This window comes from Salmo trutta, chromosome 5 (genome assembly GCF_901001165.1).
Source record: "Salmo trutta chromosome 5, fSalTru1.1, whole genome shotgun sequence".
Classification (NCBI taxonomy): Eukaryota; Metazoa; Chordata; class Actinopteri; order Salmoniformes; family Salmonidae; genus Salmo; species Salmo trutta.
In genome coordinates, this window is record NC_042961.1 from 47503659 (window position 1) to 47524229 (window position 20571).

At 42.7% G+C, this 20571-nt stretch overlaps 2 protein-coding genes across 5 annotated transcripts in view; both read left to right on the forward strand.

Annotated features, from left to right (window-relative positions):
* Nucleotides 1–5723, forward strand: si:dkey-19b23.8 (uncharacterized). Of its 2 annotated transcripts, none has more exons than XM_029753914.1 (4): nt 1–214; nt 310–407; nt 2510–3255; nt 3498–5723. In XM_029753914.1, the coding sequence occupies exons 3-4, from the start codon at nt 2637–2639 to the stop codon at nt 3581–3583; spliced, it is 705 nt and encodes a 234-aa protein (XP_029609774.1). In that variant the 5' UTR covers nt 1–214; nt 310–407; nt 2510–2636; the 3' UTR covers nt 3584–5723. The 2 variants fall into 2 exon arrangements, with proteins under 2 accessions (XP_029609774.1, XP_029609775.1); XM_029753915.1 differs by having other exon boundaries at nt 352–407.
* The window catches only part of LOC115194296 (uncharacterized), a 24393-nt gene continuing 7446 nt past the window's right edge, over nt 3625–20571 (forward strand). The window contains exons 1-10 of one of the 3 annotated variants that reach the window (XM_029753911.1): nt 3657–3760; nt 14249–14298; nt 15103–15195; nt 15992–16116; nt 16272–16415; nt 16536–16757; nt 16867–16963; nt 17126–17343; nt 17425–17578; nt 17877–18061. In XM_029753911.1, the coding sequence (XP_029609771.1) occupies nt 15174–15195; nt 15992–16116; nt 16272–16415; nt 16536–16757; nt 16867–16963; nt 17126–17343; nt 17425–17578; nt 17877–18061 (1167 nt within the window). In that variant the 5' untranslated portion in view covers nt 3657–3760; nt 14249–14298; nt 15103–15173. Of the gene's footprint in view, nt 3761–13373; nt 14147–14248; nt 14299–15102; nt 15196–15991; nt 16117–16271; nt 16416–16535; nt 16758–16866; nt 16964–17125; nt 17344–17424; nt 17579–17876; nt 18062–20571 lie in introns of those variants that run through there. The other 2 variants (XM_029753910.1, XM_029753912.1) reach the window with 2 other exon arrangements.

The following is a 20571-nucleotide window of genomic DNA, read 5'->3' on the forward strand; positions in this document are numbered from 1 at the left end:
CGTCACCAGTCATTCAAATTCAGCGGATGAGTATTGCTCACGTCAACGAGAGAAGAGAATGCGTGTTTAGTTCCGAATATTCATAGTAGCCTAAATTGTACCACGTTCTTTGCTAGTTTTAGTCCATTAACGGTATTATTGGAATTTTGCTTCAATCTTGAGCAGGCAATGTTGAACGAAGCTTCGGGTCAGAAGTACTTTGATGTTTCAAACGGTACTATTGGAATTTCTAATGTAATATCGTCAGTGATGCTGGCTGCTGAGAGAAATTGAGTGTTTTGGTTGATCTTATTAATGTTATTCCAATAGCTAGAATAACTGAGAAACACCTGTTCATTTGCATCCGGTCAGTTATGAAGACGGGTACTCTTAGAAGCGCCAGGACATCATTTGCATGAAACTGCAAGGTAAAATGCGCAACTTTTTTTCATTCTACTGACAAACCAGTTTCATGTGACTTATGATGATTTATTTTTTTCAGAATGAATTCCAATTATTTGATATAATTCGACATTGTTAATCTATTGTAGTGGCATTTCCAAAGTACATTTATCATGCGTCAACGGTAAGCCAATTCGGTTGCAAAACGTTTCTTAAATGGAAGCTAAGGGAACGAAACCGGGGCTTACCCTTTGACGCATGGCATGTTGAATGTGATGCCGAGACTGCTTTTCCACTTTTAAAATGTATATCAAACAAAAACCAATGATTGTAAAGTTTAACGAACCATAAAACTCTATGCACAAGGACTACTTTTAACAATTTCCACAAAGATGGATTGTGCCGTTATCTGTTACCACATTTTGCATCTGCACTGTTCTAGAAGTAAATGTGTTTTTGTAAAATTCTGTGGGAATTGTTAAAAGTAGTCCTTGTGCTTAGTTTGATTAACTTTTTTTTTTTTTCGCTATTTTTAGGTTAAAAAAAAGTCTCCGCATCATTCTTATCTTGCAATTGCCCAGCTGATTTCCATAAATCATCCTAGGTGCTATCTTCAAAAAAATAAAACGCTCCACTGAAAGGAAAACCTTATGTCCTCAATTCCCCCGTCTGCGCTGGCACACAGACACAGACCTGACTGTCTGCGGCTAGGACAGTACATTAGTACCCTACTTCAGATAACATAATCAGGGAGTTTACACATTACTCTATTTACTCATGGACATCTTTGATCCTATTAAAATGCACTCTGACCACGTTTTGAACAAAGCGTTATGATGAGAGTTACTGCACGTGTTCCACTATCATTTATCTACCTGCTTGTAAACATGCCAAGAGAACTGGACATATTTACTGTGGAAGATTACTTCACCTTTAGCCTGGGGGGGTGGGTCTGTCTGCAATAACACTTAATGTGTGTTTCTGATCTGTCCCTAGGTCAGTTGAAATCTCTGATTTATGTGACGCACACATGAAAACATGCCATTGTTTTTAGGAGGAGAAATATTTTGTTGGGGGGGGGGTAGAAAGCAAAGCTGTTTCCTGAGAAGTGGGCTCGCCTAACAATGGCCTATCGTCTCGGAACAGTCGGCGGTTCTCGGCCCAAAGCAACATCTGAGGGGGGCAGTAGGATGTTGAGAGATTAGCTGAGAAAAGAGAAAGGGACAACACAATGGCTTGAGACAGAGGAGAGGGGTGTTTTTGGGGCTTTCTTAAACTACAGTTATGTCCAGCTGGAGGTGTTGTCTAACGGGGTTAAGCAGTCATTTGTTTAGGTCACATTTTGCCCATGTAGTTTCCGCACTCTTAAGTCTCAGACAATTCGATTCAATAGCATATATTCAATCCACTTCTTACCACACATGAACTTGAAATACATTTCAAGTCACTTTTTGGAGTTGTAATGTAAAAAAATATTGGTTTAAATGAAAGACTACAGTGTCAAATACTTTGTTGTTCACCTCGTGGTTGTCATGTTGTCTACTAAACCTAAAGATCATACACTAGAGGCAAGGGTTAAGCCTATGATAACTAGGTAATGACAGGTGTTAAGATGGACAATGACACCTCATGGGACTGAGACTTGTTTAGCTGTTTTAACAGCCGCGGTTGTAGAGTGTCTGTTAATATGCGAGTGAGTGGGAAGGGTTTATTCCCCTTCAAGAAAAGGCACAGTAACTGTTAAATATTTGATGGCTCTGTGCTGAATCTAGTGACTGGCGGTAAATGAATATTGCCTCAGACTGCGTCATTGCTGCACCTGATCCTGCACCCCCTCACGCAGTACATTGTGTCCTAACTGTCCTGTTTAACTATAGCACATGTCCACATGTCCACCAGCCAGTCTCCACTCTGCATAATAATGTGTTTTTGAAAGGGATAGTTTGCCTCAATCAAAAATGTTTTAAGTAAAATGTCTGAAAGATATGAGCTGTGTCCATATTCCACATTATAACGTATCTTGTGGTGCTAATATTGGCATTATTGTCTGCCGATTTTTAAAAAAAAATTTTTTTGTGGTAATGTATTTAACTTTAACCCCATATGTTCCTCTTTCTCTGTATTGCAGATCAAGACGGTGAGTCCAACTGTACCCGCTTCAAAGAGAAACTGGAAAACGAGCCTGGGGAAAACGACTGAGGACCACAACACCTGTGCTCAGTCTACACCCAAGCCTACCCCCCCTTAAATCCACCATGTCTCTCAACACCTTCCACCTGATGGAGACCCTCAAGAACTCCCCGTCCGTTTTACGCCGCCGCTTCCGACGCGACCGCACCGAGTCCCTCTCCCACGGCGACCCGCTCTTCAAGGTCCACTACCTGGGCACTGAGAAAATCTTCTCCCTGGATCTGCAGCAGGCCCAGGATGCCATAGCCCGGCTGCTCGACGGGGCCTCCAACGGAAAGAAACTGAGCAAAGACCACGCGTTGGTGGTTCGTCCACGATATGTCGAAGTCAAAGAGCTCAGCACAGGACGCCAGCTCACTAAGACGTACCTCCAGGACATCGCCTACTGCGCGGCCGACGCCACCAGACCCAACGTGTTTCTGTACATCTGTAAGCATCACGGGCAACAGCTGCACTGCCGGGTGTTTTGGTGTAGCCGGGCAGAGCGGGCACGGGACATGACGGCCTGCCTGGCACACTCCTTCCAGAGGGCACTGAGCGACTGGCAGGGGGATGGGGACGTTGGGTTAGGGGGAAGTACCGGCACTCTGACCTCAGAAAAGGACAGGGTGAAGGAGGGAGAGGATATGCACAGCACCACTACTAACCCCAAAAGCTCCCTACAGCCAGACGGCTGTGGAAGAGGTGAGAACACAGGCCTGACACGCTGAAATATTCATTTGAAATGAATAGACACAATTGTTAAGGGGGTTGCCTAGCAATAGGGGAAACTGTCAAAGGGATGAATTGATAGTCTTTCGTTCACACATGAATGTGTCTGTACCTGTATTTCCACATTGCACCTGTCTGCTCTTGAGTTGTTTGTGATAAAACCAAGCCCAGCCAGCCTGTCTAACTCCCTCCCTCTCTTCTCTGTTTGTTTGCAGTCCGTTGGAAGAAGAGGAGCTCCCTGTCTCGTAGTCCACTGAGAGCCATGACCAGGAAGGGCTCTGCCTCTGACATCTGGCACTGAGACCCCGATCCCCAGCATGGGACACGAAACTGACGACATCCCCAGTGGCCAGCTACAGCACGGTGGAGGGATTGAAAGAACCCACCCCTACTGGACACAACAGGATTGAGAAAAAAAAGGAGTGAGGGAGATCACTGCTGGACTTTCTTTCAAATGAGACATTGCCTTGCTTACATGGTGAGTCTACAGTACCGTTCATGACCGGGGCATGGACGGTAGCCTACGAACTGTGGAAGTTAATGACTAGCTACCTTGGCTTTTGCCTCTGGATTACTAGAGAACAAGGTGTTTAGTTGATAGCGTTGTACTGTACGCTGTTGGCAGCAATCAGTATTCACCTCAGTGGCCTTGACTCACTTTCACTGTTGGAACGCTTCCACTGTTGGAACGCTTCAAGGCTGAAGTGCTAATTTCCTATGCTACTCCAAGTTACTTGTTTTCCACTGGGTGGCCTTGATACTCTGAACTGTCAGTTATGCTTAGAAGAAAGGAGCTCAAGGTCCTGTGTGCCTTTCTTAGCTAGACAAGGATATGACTACAGATTTCACCAAACCTCAATTTCCTCTCCATACAATACTGAACATAGCCTGGACTGGTTGAAACTGGTCAGACAGTCCTAGCAATGACTGTTTTTTTAAACATTTGTATGTATTTATTTGAATAAGAAGTCTTGTTTGTAACACACGGCTCTTCCACCTCTCCTCTTCCTGAAACACTAGATTGAGGAGCTTAAGTTTGAGCCAAACGTGAGCACAGTGTTCGTCTTGGGAGAGGGCTTAAAAATGGAGGTGTGTGTGTGAGGCTTCACGGGGCATAAAAGGTTTATTTGAGCAGACCATTGAAGAACATGGGCTATGTTGTTATAGCTACGCAGTAATGTGCATTCATAGGCAGGGTTTTAATACATTTTAGTGTCAAGTCATTCGGTTCAGACTTCACCACATACGTAATTTAGTCCAGTGGTTCCCAAACCTTTTCGGTCACTGTACCACCAACTGAATTTTTCTCTGCCTGGAGTACCCCTGAAGTACCCCCTCATGTGCATTTTACCAGTAGGACTATGGTCTTATCAAGTACCCCCAGTGGCTAGACCAAGTACCCCCAGGGGTCCTAGTACTCTTGTTGAGAACCACTAGTCAATGCACACTGACTGTTCGTGTTATTTATATTTTTGTCGTAACATATTACTATTCATCAAGTGAAATGTAATCCTTAATTAAGTTCCATATGCTTAATTTGTTCCTATAAGGTGTTAGTGTCTGCTAGAAGTGTTTTTTTTTTTTTGGTTTTTAACATGCTGTATGTCACAGGAGGTTGGTGTCACCTTAATTGGGGAGGACAGACTTGTAATAGCTGGTGTGGAATGGTATCAATACATTAAACACATGGTTTCCATGCGTTTGCCATTCCATTTTCTCCGTTCCAGCCATTATTATGAGCCGTCCTCTCCTCAGCAGCCTCCACTGATGTATGTATATATTATTTGCATTTATGTGGAAAAATCACTCACCCATGATCCTCCTTGTTCCTCATTATTCCCGTGTGGGTGAAGTATAACCCTGGGTGAGTGTTTTTTGGGGCATGTGTGGGGCAGGAATGTTGGTTTGCAGTGTTCGGCACTTCGGCAGTGCACCTGCATTCCTATGGGGACATTAAAGTTCTCGTATCCTCCTTGGCCCCGCCCACTCCCTCCCCTCAGTCTGGCTTAACCTAACCTCATGACTCTGCATGTTTCATAGCATTAGTGTATTGGTGTCCTGGCCCCAAGCTCAAATACCTGTCTACACACAAACGCTCTCTCCTCACACACTTTCTCATGCCACATCCGCTCATTCCATACAATATACTTCTGATTACTCTGACCACCACGTCAGGGTTGTGTTCATTGGGCACCTCATATCTGCATGTTTACAGTAAAAGGTGCCTCAGTAATTTGACTTGACAAGTTGTCAATGATATCAATAGTTTTAAACCATTTATTTTAAATGACTATGTATTGTGATGCATCTCAAACTACAAACGGCACAACCCCATCTTGGGAGGGCAAGTGTCAGGTTTTGTGTTGTACTTGTTTTGTACATCCTTGTTTACATATTTTTAAATACATGTAAGCTATGGAATAAACTTTCATACAATGATACTTTGTATGTTTTTGGAAATGTCTTTCTACCTCAACCGAAGATGCAACGCTTCAAAACGGCCAACCTCAAGCTAAAAACAAACGTCCCGTACCACACTACAGCCTGTACTGTCTGTTTTAGTACTGGTGCCAAGCATTTGATGGAGACTAAACAAGCAGAGGCATATCTATTTAAAATATTATGGGTGGGTCTAACTCTGACTGAAAGAAAACAACATTCCGTTGTGGGGCTGGAGATTGTTGGCAGAAGTTCATGGGATAGGGGATCATGGGATAAGTTATGAGGCTTATTTCTCAAGGTACTTTATTCTGACATTTCCTATAGTTGTTTACACTGGCATTTACCTCAAGCTTCACTCTGACAGAGGTAAATTTACAGTACCCCACGAGATTACGTACCATCATTCACATGTGCCCTTATGGTACTAGCCCCCCCCTCGTAAAACATTTCCTGAAATGGAGGGACTACCTTTTTGGTTGCAAAGATGTTTGCTACAGTGTGCACTAATAAGTATGACCCTAGTCACTCCTCCTCTGAGGACACTCCTGAAGCAGGAGTGGCTGGCCTGGTGCTGCTGCCTTGTCTCTGGACCTCAGTCTGGATATGGAGATGCCTCAGACTTCACCTCTTCTATGAAGGGTGAGAAAGAGAGAATGACAGAGCGCTAAAATTAAGAGGATGGCCATTGTCACATACAGTCCAACAGCGCCACCTGGCAGCTATTGACTAGAGCAACATTCTTGTGTTTGAATAGTATTGGTTAGATAATGCCAGTTATAAACACTTGGCATTGCAGGTCAACAAATTCACTAAACCCCAGCACCATAGGTCTGTATCTTGATGATTTGGCTCTGGGTACAGAGATTAGGTGTATTTCAAAAATTGTAAATACATTTCAAGGAAGTTGTATGTCATGACCTTTGTAGTACATGACCTCTGGGTACAGAGACCAGGAAGTGCTCTGGGAAGGGAAGGCTTTTCAGGTTAGTGCATATCCAGGGTGAAGGGGTTAGAGGGAGATGGAGTGGTGCACAGGCACAGCAGCTCACATGCTACATCTCATTATTCATTTCATTAACGTCATTTAGCAGACGCTCTTATCCAGAGCAACTTACAGTAGTGAATGCATACATTTCATACAATTTCATACATTTTTTCATACAATTATTATTTTTTTTCTGTGCTGGCCCCCCGTGGGAATCGAACCCACAACCCTGGTGTTGCAAACACCATGCTCTACCAACTGAGCTACAGGGAAGGCTACATCTCAAAGCCATATTCCTATAAGGAGAGGCAACAGGGGGGAAATGTATAGCTGATCAGATAAGCATTGCATTCTGTTTTGCTGGACTACTGCCTTGGCGGGATGCAAACTAAAACTATAAATGTAAACTGTCGGAACCTTGTGATCCCCATGTCTGTGATGGACTTGAGTTTCATGGGCGTGTCCTTCACCATCAAATCAGTGCCACTGATGTTGATCAGGCGCTCGTGATTGGACCGTATCCAGGCTTACGGGCAGCCATTCTTGGCGTAGCCGGCCAATGGGAAAAGAGTGCAATTCACTTACAGAAGAGATTATTTTTTTTATGTATATATATTTTTTTCTTGCAGCAATATCAATATTACATATCAATGCAGGGACATTCATGTGAATACAATTTTAAAAAATAGAACACATGGCGAACCCCCCCCCCCAAAATGTTTTAAATAAGAGGACATCATTAATGTGACAAGGCAATGAGACATTAAATATTAAGACATTCAGAGACATGACTTCTAATAATTTTTCCAACTTTAAGTTTCAAAAGTTTGAGGGATTTATAAAATTGTAACAGTTCAATGATTTCTGGAGATTTTATACATCCATTCATGAATTTCAATCCATAGTTTACTAGAAAGGCGGCATGAAAAAAAAAATGCTTTAGACTCAATCAGAGGAACAAAAAACACAAGGCATATTGTCAAAATTGCATCTTTTGTGCAAGAAATCATTAACAGGGTAGATGGAAGAAAATATTTCAAAATGAGTTTCTTTAACTTTTGGAATAACTAGACAAGTAAGGTAAAAGGTAGTCGCTTTTGACCATAGCATGGGTTGGTCACTTCAATATATTGAATTATAATCACCAAAAATTACTTCATTAACTGCCAATCGTATCCACTTATTGTTGCATTTTTTTATCCAAAAGATTCAAGACATTAATTTGTAAACTTGGAAAAGAGAGAACAACCTCAGTGTTCTTAATAAATCCAAGTAAAGGAAGTGGAATTGCTTTGCAAACCTTCAAATATTCTCTCTGAGTAATATTAACCTGAAATTTACCAATGAATTCATCAAACGGCAAAAACTCCCCAGTGTTGTCTACCAAATCACATGCAAAATTAATACCCTTGTCAAACCAAAGGCCTTAAATGGATTTCCTATTAATTTTAATAACTCAATTCCAAATCAATGTTTCCTGGGGGGGGAAAAAAATGGTGCTTGAATATCATTTTCCAGAAAAATAACATTTGCTGGTGAAACTTAGACAATTTCACAGGTAATTTTGGAGGGGCAAAATCACATTTCATTAGGAATTCAAGTCCACCAAACAGACTGTTAGGGATATGATACCACAGAGGTAGGATTAGACAGAAATAATTTCAACCATTTAATTCTAAAAGCACCCACTAACGATTCAAACTCAATAGCCTGTAAACAAACCTCCATGATCAGTCTTTCACTAATTGTGATTTCCGAATATCATGTGTTTTATTCCTCCAAACAAATCTAAATATAACAGAATTGACTTTTTGTGTGTCAGAAGAAAGAAAAAGGGACTGACTTGGATAAAAGATTCTAGATAAACCATCTGTCTTGGACAAAAGAACATGACCCAAAATTGAGAGATCACGTTGCAGCCACTGACTTAATGAAACTCATGGAATTAATCATTATCGATGTTTAAAGATTCTTTATCTGAAATGTTTTTAGTGATAACAATTCTTAAATATTTAACTTCCTTTTTAACAGGTATGGAGGCAATGTTGACGGAGTAACGGCAATGAATTGGCATGAGATCACATTTGTTTGAGAGTCAACCCAGAGGCCATAGAAAATTTCTTGATTGTCAATAGCCAAGGGAATAGATGCTCTATCCTTTAGGAAAAGGGCTGTATCATCTGCAAATTGACTTATATTATCTTTACCAAAAATACGGATCGCTTTTAAATTCTCAGATTTGTTAAAAGAAATACGGCTAGTAAATCAGTGGCTAAAATAAATAAAGTGGAGAGATTGGACAACCCTGTCTAATTCCTCTAGCAATAGAGAAACGAGGGGATGTGCCATTACCCATAGCCACCGAACTGCTAATATCATTATCAAATCAAATGTATTTATATAGCCATTCTTACATCAGCTGATATCTCAAAGTGCTGTACAGAAACCCAGCCTAAAAGCCCAAACAGCAAGCAATGCAGGTGTAGAAGCACGGTGGCTAGGAAAAACTCCCTAGAAAGGCCAAAACCTAGGAAGAAACCAGGCTATGAGGGGTGGCCAGTCTTCTGGCTGTTCCGGGTGGAGATTATAACAGAACATGGCCAAGATGTTAAAATGTTCATAAATGACCAGCATGGTCAAATAATAATAATCACAGTTGTCGAGGGTGCAACAAGTCAGCACCTCGAGTAAATGGCAGTTGGCTTTTCGTAGCCAATCATTGAGAGTATCTCTACCGCTCCTGCTGTCTCTAGAGAGTTGAAAACAGCAGGTCTGGGACAGGTAGCACGTCCAGTGAACAGGTCAGGGTTCCATAGCCGCAGGCAGAACAGTTGAAACTGGAGCAGCAGCACGGCCAGGTGGACTGGGGAGAGCAAGGAGTCATGTCAGGTAGTCCTGAGGCATGGTCCTAGGGCTCAGGTCCTCCGAGTGAGAGAAAGAGAGAATTAGAGAGGGCATACTTAAATTCACACAGGACACCAGATAAGACAGGAGAAATACTCCAGATATAACAGACTGACCCTAGCCCCCCAACACAAACTACTGCAGCATAAATACTGGAGGCTGAGACAGGAGGGGTCAGGAGACACTGTGCCCGGACAGGGCCAAACAGGAAGGATATAACCCCACCCACTTTGCCAAAGCACAGCCCCCACACCACTAGAGGGTTAACTTCAACCACCAACTTACCATCCTGAGACAAGGCCGAGTATAGCCCACAAAGATCTCCGCCACGGCACAACCCAAGGGGGGGCGCCAACCCAGACAGGAAGACCACGTCAGTGACTCAACCCACTCAAGTGACGCACCCCTCCTAGGGACGGCATGGAAGAACACCAATAAGCCAGTGACTCAGCCCCTGTAATAGGGTTAGAGACACAGAATCCCAGTGGAGAGAGGGGAACCGGCCAGGCAGAGACAGCAAGGGCGGTTCGTTTCTCCAGAGCCTTTCCGTTCACCTTCACACTCCTGGGCCAGACTACACTCAATCATAGGACCCACTGAAGAGATGAGTCTTCAGTAAAGACAAAGGTTGAGACCGAGTCTGCATCTCTCACATGGGTAGGCAGACCATTCCATAAAAATGGAGCTCTATAGGAGAAAGCCCTGCCTCCAGCTGTTTGCTAAGAAATTCTAGGGACAATTAGGAGGCCTGCGTCTTGTGACCGTAGCGTACGTGTAGGTATGTACGGCAGGACCAAATCGGAAAGATAGGTACGAGCAAGCCCATGTAATGCTTTGTAGGTTAGCAGTAAAACCTTGAAATCAGCCCTTGCCTTAACAGGAAGCCAGTGTAGGGAGGCTAGCACTGGAGTAATATGATCAAATTTTTTTGGTTCTAGTCAGGATTCTAGCAGCCGTATTTAGCACTAACTGAAGTTTATTTAGTGCTTTATCCGGGTAGCCGGAAAGTAGAGCACTTTACAGAAATTCTCTCCAAACCCAAAAGTAGAGAGAGTTCTAAATAAAAAGTTGTTCTAAAGTGTCAAAAGACAATATCATCTTCTATGAACTGTAATCTAAAATATCTAAAACCAATTGTCTATGGTTAAGGATACTCCTTCCTTTAATGAAGGCTGATTGAGTTTCACTGATTATATCATCAAGGCCTTTTTTCAGCCTATTGGCATAGACATGGTGCTAGTAACTTATAGTCCGTTGCCAACAATGTGATTGGTCTCCAATTGTCCAGGTAAAGAGAGTCCTTCTTTGGTTTGGGTATAAGAACTATTAGTCCCTGTTCTCAAAGAAGGAGGTAAGATAGCATTAGCAGTACCCTCTTTGTAGACCGAAAGCAATAACTCTCTATCAGGCCAAAAATGTCGATAGAACTCAGGAGTCAGGCCATCCGGTCCAAGAGATTTACCTATAGGCATTTGTTGAATGGCATGGTCCAACTCAGTAATATCTATATCAGAATCACAGAGTTTCTTAAACCTTTCTTCTATAGGCTTAACAGAGATATTAACTGAATCAAAAACAGAACCCAAGTCACCTTCTGAAAGATGAGATTGATATAGTGAACTGTAGAAAGAGTGTATTTTCTTATTAATCACTTATTAAAGATCATCAGATGGCGTCATTTGCATAAATGGATGTAATACTATTCCTAGTCTGCCTACTCTTTTTTTTTTTTTTTACTTTTTTCTCTCCTTTTTCAATACATTTGGCCTTTGAACGGATGAAGGCACCCTGTGCCTTATCGTTGTATGTGTCGTCCAGATCACATTGGCATTTAGCAAGCTCTTCCTTTTCATCTTCATTTAAATCAAGTTTATTGCTCATCCTGTTAATATCAATAATAATATCTATCTGCTTGGAGAATCTTTTCTGAGCTAGTATTTTACCAGTAGAGATGGCAAGACATCAAATTCTGAATTTAATCATTTTCCATTTGTTAGTAGAAGAAAGAGCAGAATCGAGACAGGTCTCTCTGATAAGAACTTTAGACTGTAAACAAAATTACTCATTCTTTAAAAGAAAAAAGGTACGTTTCCAGTATGCTTTAGAAAATCTTGTCATTATCAAAACAAAAGGAAAGAATAATGGAACAATGGTCTGTCAGAGGAGCTGAGGAAATACTACATTCACTGACTTCCTGAAGAGATGACAGTCAGAATGAAATATGACTGTTTGATTCCTTATTGAAACTGAGTGGAATACAATGATGACTACTCACAGGAACTGCTATCTCCCTCTCACTGGGGGAGGCTGGTAGGAGATGGACCTCACTGCTGGTCCTGTGGAAAATGATAGTTCAATTATTGTGTGTGTGCATGAGTTCAAGTGTTTGTGTTTCAAATATGCACGTGTGTATTTGTGTGTGTAGGTTTTTACTCATCTAGCCCCTTACTTGTGGGTATGGTGGTTGGGCCCCTGAGGGCCCTGATGAGGCCTCTGGTGGTCCCCGGGCAGTGGGGAGATGGTGTCACTAGCCAGGCTGTAGGTGCTACTGAAGGAGGAGGCTGCCGACACCATAAACACAGGGGAATGCCAATCCTGAAGGGGCAGACCAGGGTCATGTTCAGTATGGCACACAATATCAAAAGGTTTGCAACAGAAAATGTAAATCTGTGTTCTAGTTGGACAAGTTAAGGTAGAATTTCCATGTTTTAAAATGTTTTCTCATTACTGTCCTGGAATAAAAGAAGAATCATAATATAGACTTAATATAGGCTCATTGTCGATTTCTGGATGTTTGAGAAAACAGGATAGACACAGAGTTATTACTTATGCTCTTCATTGACCTCATTGACTGAGGGGGAGAGAGGAGTAGCTCCTCTCTCCCAAGTAGTCTTGGGTTTTGTGGACAGGGAAGGTGCATGGGTGTAATTCCATGATTCTAGATTTGAAGGTTGTGTGTTCAATTCCAGTCATGGACACGTTTTTAAATTTTTGTTACCCTATCCCAAACCTTAACCTTTCAGAATGAGTGCCTGAACATAACCCTTAACCTCGAAATTTGAAGTTTGGAGAAATGGAACGATACAGAGAAGCAGGAGAAGCAAAAACACTTTGAAACTGTATGTTTGGAGAAACTTTTACATTTGAAATTTGGGAACATGGATGAACATCTAATTCTGCAGTGAGACTGTGAGAGCTTTTTGCATATTTCATGTTTTCTGGCCCTTTAAGTCATTTATACATTGATTGGATGGAGATTTATCTGGTTCTAGAACTATAAGAACTAACCTGCAATGATCCCAATAAGGCCAGGTCTGTCAGAAAGTGCTGCAGTTTCTTCCTCTGCTCCCTCTCTTGCATGTGCCACACACACACACAACCTTAGTTTTTTCTCAATCTTATACATTCATCTTATTTTGTGAGTTTCATATTTTGGCAAATGTTGTTCATCTGATAGGAAGGACCTCAGTAGGGTGCATGGAAAATAAAATACCCCCTCATCTCCTAGCAACGCCTTTGCATCAGCATCCTTGACAAGTAGCCTAATATATGGTGCACAATAACTACATCTACTGTAATTTAGATGCATGGTGATGAATAGAAAGGAAATATAAAAAGGTTATCATGAGCTGTGTTGGAATCATTCGATAACATTTCAACTGTGGGTGATTGAACAGGCCTACATAGGCTACAGGACACGTTTCATTGTAATCAACCGATTCATAATGATTCATTTACAAAACAGAATAAAGGCCTCGTTTTAGGCTGGTTACTTACACTGCCGCTGCTCATCTTGTCACTGTAAAAATCTAAACCTAGAACTTTGTATTTTAGCACATTTGCTGTGCGTTAAGTTTCGCTGTCAAACCTACATAAAACGATGCGTTTGCAAACGCGCATATTCCTTCCCTCTTTTTTTCATTCATCTTCATTTAATTTATTCTGCATCATCAATTAATTCGTCTTTCTGCGATACAAATAGAAAATGTTGTTTAAAGACAGAGATCTACATTAAGGATCTTATTTCGGGAGACACTTGTTTTTCGAGCTCATCTCTCAGGTGTTGTCTAACACACGCAAGAAATCATCTACATATTCCCCTGGAACAAAGAACGTAGGATGAAGGCGGGTCTTGGCGTATGTGGACCTGTTGGTTAGGCCTATACATTTAAGCCTATGGTGATTTTAGAAATACGTATGATGGCCAATTAATGAATGGGGTTTGAATATTTGCTTGAAAATGGTCTACTTTTATTATGAGTTGGCAGCCAAGTAGAAGTTATTGATTGTGCCTTGTTGACTGGTGGATCTTATGAAAGCAATCAGCTCTCTACCAATTAGGGCATGGACAGGTGTGGCTGCCACTGGCAGTCAAAATGGTGCCAATCGTGGATGAAGTTTGATGAATTGCAAAAGAAAATAGAGAAAGATAAGGAAATAGGAATTAAGTTATTTTTCACTACACCTTTACACAATACCAAACATCACCATACCTTGTACAATGAAAGTTAGGGTTATCAAAATCCTTCTGTGGTGAGTTTTAAGAGGTGACTGTGGTAGTATCTGGTCACATTAATAGAATAGATCATCCATATATACATTTGAATTCCTCACTTGTACCAATATTTCTTCCAGCATACTGTTACTCTGTGCTACTCTCAGTACTCCAACTCCTGTACCAGTTGGTAAGTTTGATTTGATTTACAGTACTGTTGTTTATTTACTAGGAACCAAACAGAACCAAAAGGGGAGGGACCTACTTGATTTTTGTCCAATATAAACTCTCGTTTTCATTGTAAAACGTTTTCTGTTGGGAGTAAACGGTTTCCGTTGCGAAACGTTTTGGACTAATGGTTACACCACTATTCATTATTGCGATTCTGAAAAACGTTTTGCAATAAATCATATACTCCAAATGGAAAATGTTTTGAAACAAGTTTCTATAAATGGTAAACTGTTTCCGTTGCAGGACGTACTGAATACAGCCCTGCTCTCACCTACCATACTGATTCTTTCACTAGAACTATGTCGTATGAGTGTCGTCCTCTGTTGGCCATTTATAGCATAAGCTTTCTTAGTAGCAATACAGTAAAGGAGACTTCTGCCAAATAGATTTCTAGGAGAGATGGAGACCCGCACACTTGTCAAATGTGGACAAATCCAAAACTGAGACACTAATGCAAAAATGGAGAGGATTTATTTGGACATCATCCAATGAAATATTCACAATAAAAGTGAATCTTAGATTCATGCATATCTAACGAATTGAAAATAATCCTGAAACAAGGACACAAAACGATACATAATCTTATTATTCATTCACCATGTTATTGTGATTGAATGTGGTTAATTTCTGTGTCATAGAGAGATGGATACGCCATAAACAAACATCATCTGCTACTGTTTAATCAGCCTCTTCGCTTTTATGGCTGATTCATACTAAACAAAACATGTTCGGTGTCAATGATTCCATCTGTCTTGTGTTATAGGAACATTCCGGTCTGAGTGTCATGAGCGTCACTTCTGGCTGTTTGTCAGGTCTGGCCCCATCCTTGGCCCTATGAGCCGATTCGACGTTCAAGGTGCGAGTGTAATATTATTGGTTGAAATATGGATACAGCCATTCTTTTATCCAACTGCCACTGGTGTGCTGTACTTTTTTACATTTTACCTTTATTTAACGAGGCAAGTCAGTTAAGAACAAATTCTTATTTACAATGACGGCCTAGGAACAGTGGGTTAACTGCCTTGTTCAGGGGCAGAACGACATATTTTTTTTCCTTGTCAGCTCGGGGATTCGATCTTGCAACCTTTCGGTTACTAGTCCAACTCTCTAACCACTAGGCTACCTGCCACCCCACTACTTGATCATCTTAAACTGAATTTGTCTAGAATGTGAACGTTTTGGGAAGAACAAGAATATCATTTGAATGTAGAGTACACCCATAGAGATAGTTAGAGGCGTCCGAGAGCATGGGCAGCGCCATTGAGGCCATATCCATTTCGAAGTAGTCATTTTTCTTCTACTACTTCTATGAGTTCGTAAACAAACTGAAAGGGTGCATACTGCCACCTGGAGTGTGTAGGTACTAAGCCCTGGTTGGGGATTTACTACCACCTGCAGTTATGGAATGTTTGCTCACAAGTATAATTCATTAGCTTATCTCTCCTGATGACCTGGATGGAATTATTTGGTCCTTCCTTAACCCATAGAAAGTCCCACCCAGTTGACTACTTCAAAATGGTGAAAGTCCTCAATGGAGCTGCCCATGCTAAAACTGGCTTTCTGGGCACTTGAGTCCTCTATCTATCTCTATGAAGACACCATAGCCAGCTGCACTGTGAATATTGACGCTTCCTCTAAACCACTGTCATCAGACCACCAGGGAGTTCACTTCCTGTCTGGCCGAATGGCCACAGAGTGTGGCTACACCATGCTCTTCAATCACCATGGAGACCTGGTGTTCCGTGCCTCATTCCTCGCCTGCCACGTCAACAACCAGGTGAACTTGATTGACCCATAATGGATATATATTCAATATACTGGTATATGCAGTCAAATTCAGATATGATCAATATAATGAATCCAAGTTAATTAGCTTGACTTCTAGCTTGTTTTCTGATTGAACGGAATTTAATAAGATCCTCTTCTGTGCAGGGGGACTCGGAGTTCCGTCTGAAGGTGTGGTTGGTGACCCGGCAGGTGAATGGGAGGGACCTAGGGTACCCATTCCTGCTCCACTGCTCAGCCCAGTGGCCCTGGGGCTTCCGGGAGCTCGTCTGTGAGGAGAGCTACATGGAGGTGACTTACAGGTCCATCAGATCAGAAATGTACTGTCCATCTGCACATGGAACTTTGCCAAACTTAAATGTTTCAAATCGGTTCTGTTTTACACTGTCTCTTCTTTAATTGTTCTCCAAGGTGTCCATAAAGGGACCGGTCCCAGCTGCATTACACTCTGGGCAGAAGAAAAACGAGGTGGGAAAGAGAGGCGTGATGTTCCACAGACCAGGCCACACCAAGGAGGAGGTTAGACCCAGGACCATGACAGAGGCCAGTGCCCTGGGCTACCACATCTCTGAGTCAGGCTCCAGGATTATCCTGCGCTGTCCCTACTCCTCACCCCTCTCCTACACCATCAAGGTACTTCTGATGAGGGCGTTTACTGTGCTCTGTTTGCATGTGATATGAACATATTGGTATACACGTTATAGCAACTCTTGTTGTCTTTCACTTGACCACGCCTACACAGGAGAAAGGGGTGGAGTTGGAGGTGGTCAATGCTACCATCCTGTACCCGCATCAAGGGAAGGTCCTTGCCATCGATGCCACAGTGGCCTGCTCCATGAGTATGTGGTCTATTTATTAGGGAATACAAATGACAATGAGAATCTTAGCTTTGACTTGAATCATATTTGCAAACCTCTTTTGAACCTACAATCTCCTTTTTCTTACCACTTTCGTCCTCTCTCCCCATTTCCTTCCCTCCCTGCCTCCCTTAACTCCTCCAGATGAGGCGACAGTGGATGGTGCCCACCTGCTCTGGCCTGTCCCCCATGTCCTCTCCCCGCTGGTCCATGGGAGGTTCAGGGACAGGGGCATGAGAATGGGGGTGGAGACGCTTGCCCTGAGTGAGTCTGTGATCAAGGACAGGGGGTATGAGATAAGCCTGAGGGATGGAGTGGTGGAGGTCAGCGTTCCATTCGGAGCCGAAGGAACACACGTTAAGGTACACATGCCTATGTGCACGCACACACACACACACACACACACACACACACACACTCACAACTGCTCTTTCTTGTCCCAGAGTGGTGTGTTGGAGGGCCAGTACAGCCAGTCTCTGTCTGTAGACCTGTTCTACATGCACCAGTGGGAGGATGACCGGTGGCCCCTCACCCAGCATCGCTCCTTCAGGTTCCTCAAGACCGCCTACGTTCCCCGGACCCCCACACTCACAGACAGTCAGTATCCATCTACTATGAGTATTAATGAGCTCAAGGAATGACAGGGATTGGTCACATTGGAACTCAAATATGAATCTCTGCTTTGAATGAATTCGGCCAAAGTTGCTATATTACCACAATGGTTGGCCTCTGCTCGAAAACTGGCATAAGTTATAAAAAATGCTAGAGGCTACATAATTATGGGATAGATTGCCACTAAAACCCACAACAGTTAACAGTAATTGCAATACTTCAATAAATCTATTTGCATGCTTTGATCATGACTCCACACCCACTAACTCTGTTCCCTCCCCAGACACCATATCGTCCCAGAAGGTGTTCTCTGTCTCCCTGGGTGTGTTCCCTCCTGACGTGTCCCTCCACAACGTCACCGGGGGGAGTGAGGGGGACACTTTGTCCTGGGTCCAGGTCCCCTACCCCAACGGGTCACATTCCTACCAGCTTCATGCCCCCTTCTCACACCCCTCCGTTCTTCAGAAGGTAAGTCTAATGAAGAGAGGTAGAGATGTACACTGAGTGTACAAAACATTAAGAACACCTGCTCTTTCCATGACATAAACTAACCAGGTGAATCTAGATGAATGCTTTGATCCTTTATTGATGTCACTTGTTAAACCCTTTACAGTCTAAGCCCTGTCTAAACTGGCGGAGGGGAGGTTCTACTAAGCTATATGGAATTGTTTTAAGAAGGTCATACCACGGATCATTTAGCTATTTGATTTAGAGTTTTAAGACCCTTTGAAGTATCCCCCAAAATAATTGAATGAACATTTTAATTTGGCCTTACTTCTATTAGCCCATTCAAACGCATTGAATTACAGATAGTCCCCCCAAAATACATCTGAAGGACGTTTGTTCTGAAGTGTCTGTCCTATATCTGAGAGATATAGGAAAGATCAGGATTTTTTTTGTTTTTGGCACTAAACAGTATCCATATACTTCCATAAATTTTTTTCAACTGGTACCGTGGGACATTCAGATGAGTCTTGTGTGATGCCTCAAGACTCATCTGGATGTCCCACGGTTCCAGTTGAAAGAAATGTATGGAAGTAATGTATGGAGTATGTGGAGAGAGTCTCACCTTTCCACAGAGGGGTCATATTAGAAAAACAGATGTCTCTAGCTTAAACGGACAGATTATTACGGGGATTGTTTTTATTTTTCTGCTAATTAGACTTGTGGGATAAAATCCACTTCAATCAGTGTAACTGTAGGGGAAGAGATCGGTTAAAGAAGGATTTTTAAGCCTTGAGACAATTGAGACATGGATGGTGTATGTGTGCCATTCAGAGGGTGAATGGACAAGACAAAATATTTAAGTGCCTTTGAACGGGCTATGATATTAGGTGCCAAGATTGTCAAGAACTGCAACGCTGCTGGGTTTTTCACACTCAACAGTTTCCTGTGTGTGTTTCAAGAATGGTCCATCAACCGACGAGGCGGATGCGCGGACCTATAAGACGCATGGGGTGTGAATAGCTCTGTTTTGTACCGTCAGAACTGTGGTATGTTGAAACTGGACCACATAGTTTAAATTATGCCTCTAAAATTCATAGCTCAATATATCCCAAAGCAACCAGGAGAGAGTGAGCGGTCAGTTTTATATACAACAGCGAACCAATCTGTGGGTAAAGCGACGCTGCAACTCAAACCCAGCGCGCCAAGGCTTCTCTTAGAGAAGACAAAGAGCAACTTGGAGATTGAAATAAGAGCAATGAACAGCTGAAGGATATCCAGGAAAACATAGCTAAAATGCTCTCAATGCTCCCCAAAACAAACTGTCACAATTTGTTGTTAAAAGTAGATTTGCTTGAACGGAAAGTAGTCTATCGTGTTGGATATGCCATATACAGGGTGGGCAAGTGGATGAACTGGACAACAAAATGAGCCTTCTGGAAACAAAGGTGCAAACTTTTTAGAAGATGAACTGGACCAGCAAGAAAACGGAAAGAGACAAAATAATGAATGTTGTCCCTACCGGAATACGAGGAAAAAGGAGACCTTTCCAGCTACGTGATCAAGCTGATATCGGAGAAGCTTGGCATGGATGCATCACCGAAGGATCTCGAGCGACTCCATCGGATCGGCGTGAAACAGAAGAAGGCTAAATGCCCTCTCATGGTAATCTTTACGCTGTGGAACTATCAGTCCAAAGTTGACATTCTGAAGGCACAAGGGGGAAAGAAGATAAAAATCCACGGCCACACTACAGACCCGGATTCGATCCCAGGCTGTGTCGCAGCCGGCCGCGACCAGGAGACCCATGAGCTGGCGCACAATTGGCCCAGCATCGTCCTGGTTAGGGGAGGGTTTGGCCGGCCGGGATGTCCTTGTCCCACTGCGCTCTAGCTACTCCTTGTGGCGGGCCAGACGCATGCACGCTGACTTGTGCCTGTACAACTGAGTCGCCAGTTGTACAGCGTTTCCTCTGACACATTGGTTCGACTGGCTTCGGGGTTAAGCGAGCAGTGTGTCAAGAAGCAGTGCAGCTTGCCAGGGTCATGTTTCAGAGGACGCATGGCTCTCGACCTTCGCCTCTCCCAAGTCCGAGGGTGGAAAAGAGGAGATTGGGATGAGACGGCAAGGAAGGGAGGGTGGGACAAGCTTGGCTTGGGTGGGCAAGGGTGAGTAAATATGGGTTGGGATAAGCTTGAGTGGGGGAGAACTGGGAGGGAGTGATGGATTTGGTTTGGTAGAGGGAGAAAAGGAAGGACTTTATACTACAATGTAAATGTATTTTTTGTAAAGCCATTGTAAAATGAATGAGTGCTGGACAGATTAGGAAAGGATGACGAATTATTATTCCTTGCGTGGGGCTTCCACTCATCCCATTTCAGTCTCTGTGGGCCCGGTCTCCCCAAGTAGACCCCTACCAGTCACCATACTTTAATTTATAAGGTAATACAAACCGACCACAGTACCTAAGTGGCAGTCTTTCTCCAATGTATGTATAATGAAATAATCCCCAGTTTTAGTACATTAGGAGAGGA

Excerpts from the sequence above, each read along its gene's own strand:
- si:dkey-19b23.8 (XM_029753914.1), top strand. The coding sequence starts at position 2,637 with ATGTCTCTCAACACCTTCCACCTGATGGAGACCCTCAAGAACTCCCCG. Across the intron at positions 3,256-3,497 it reads GCCAGACGGCTGTGGAAGAG|TCCGTTGGAAGAAGAGGAGC; the intron begins GTGAGAACACAG and ends GTTTGTTTGCAG.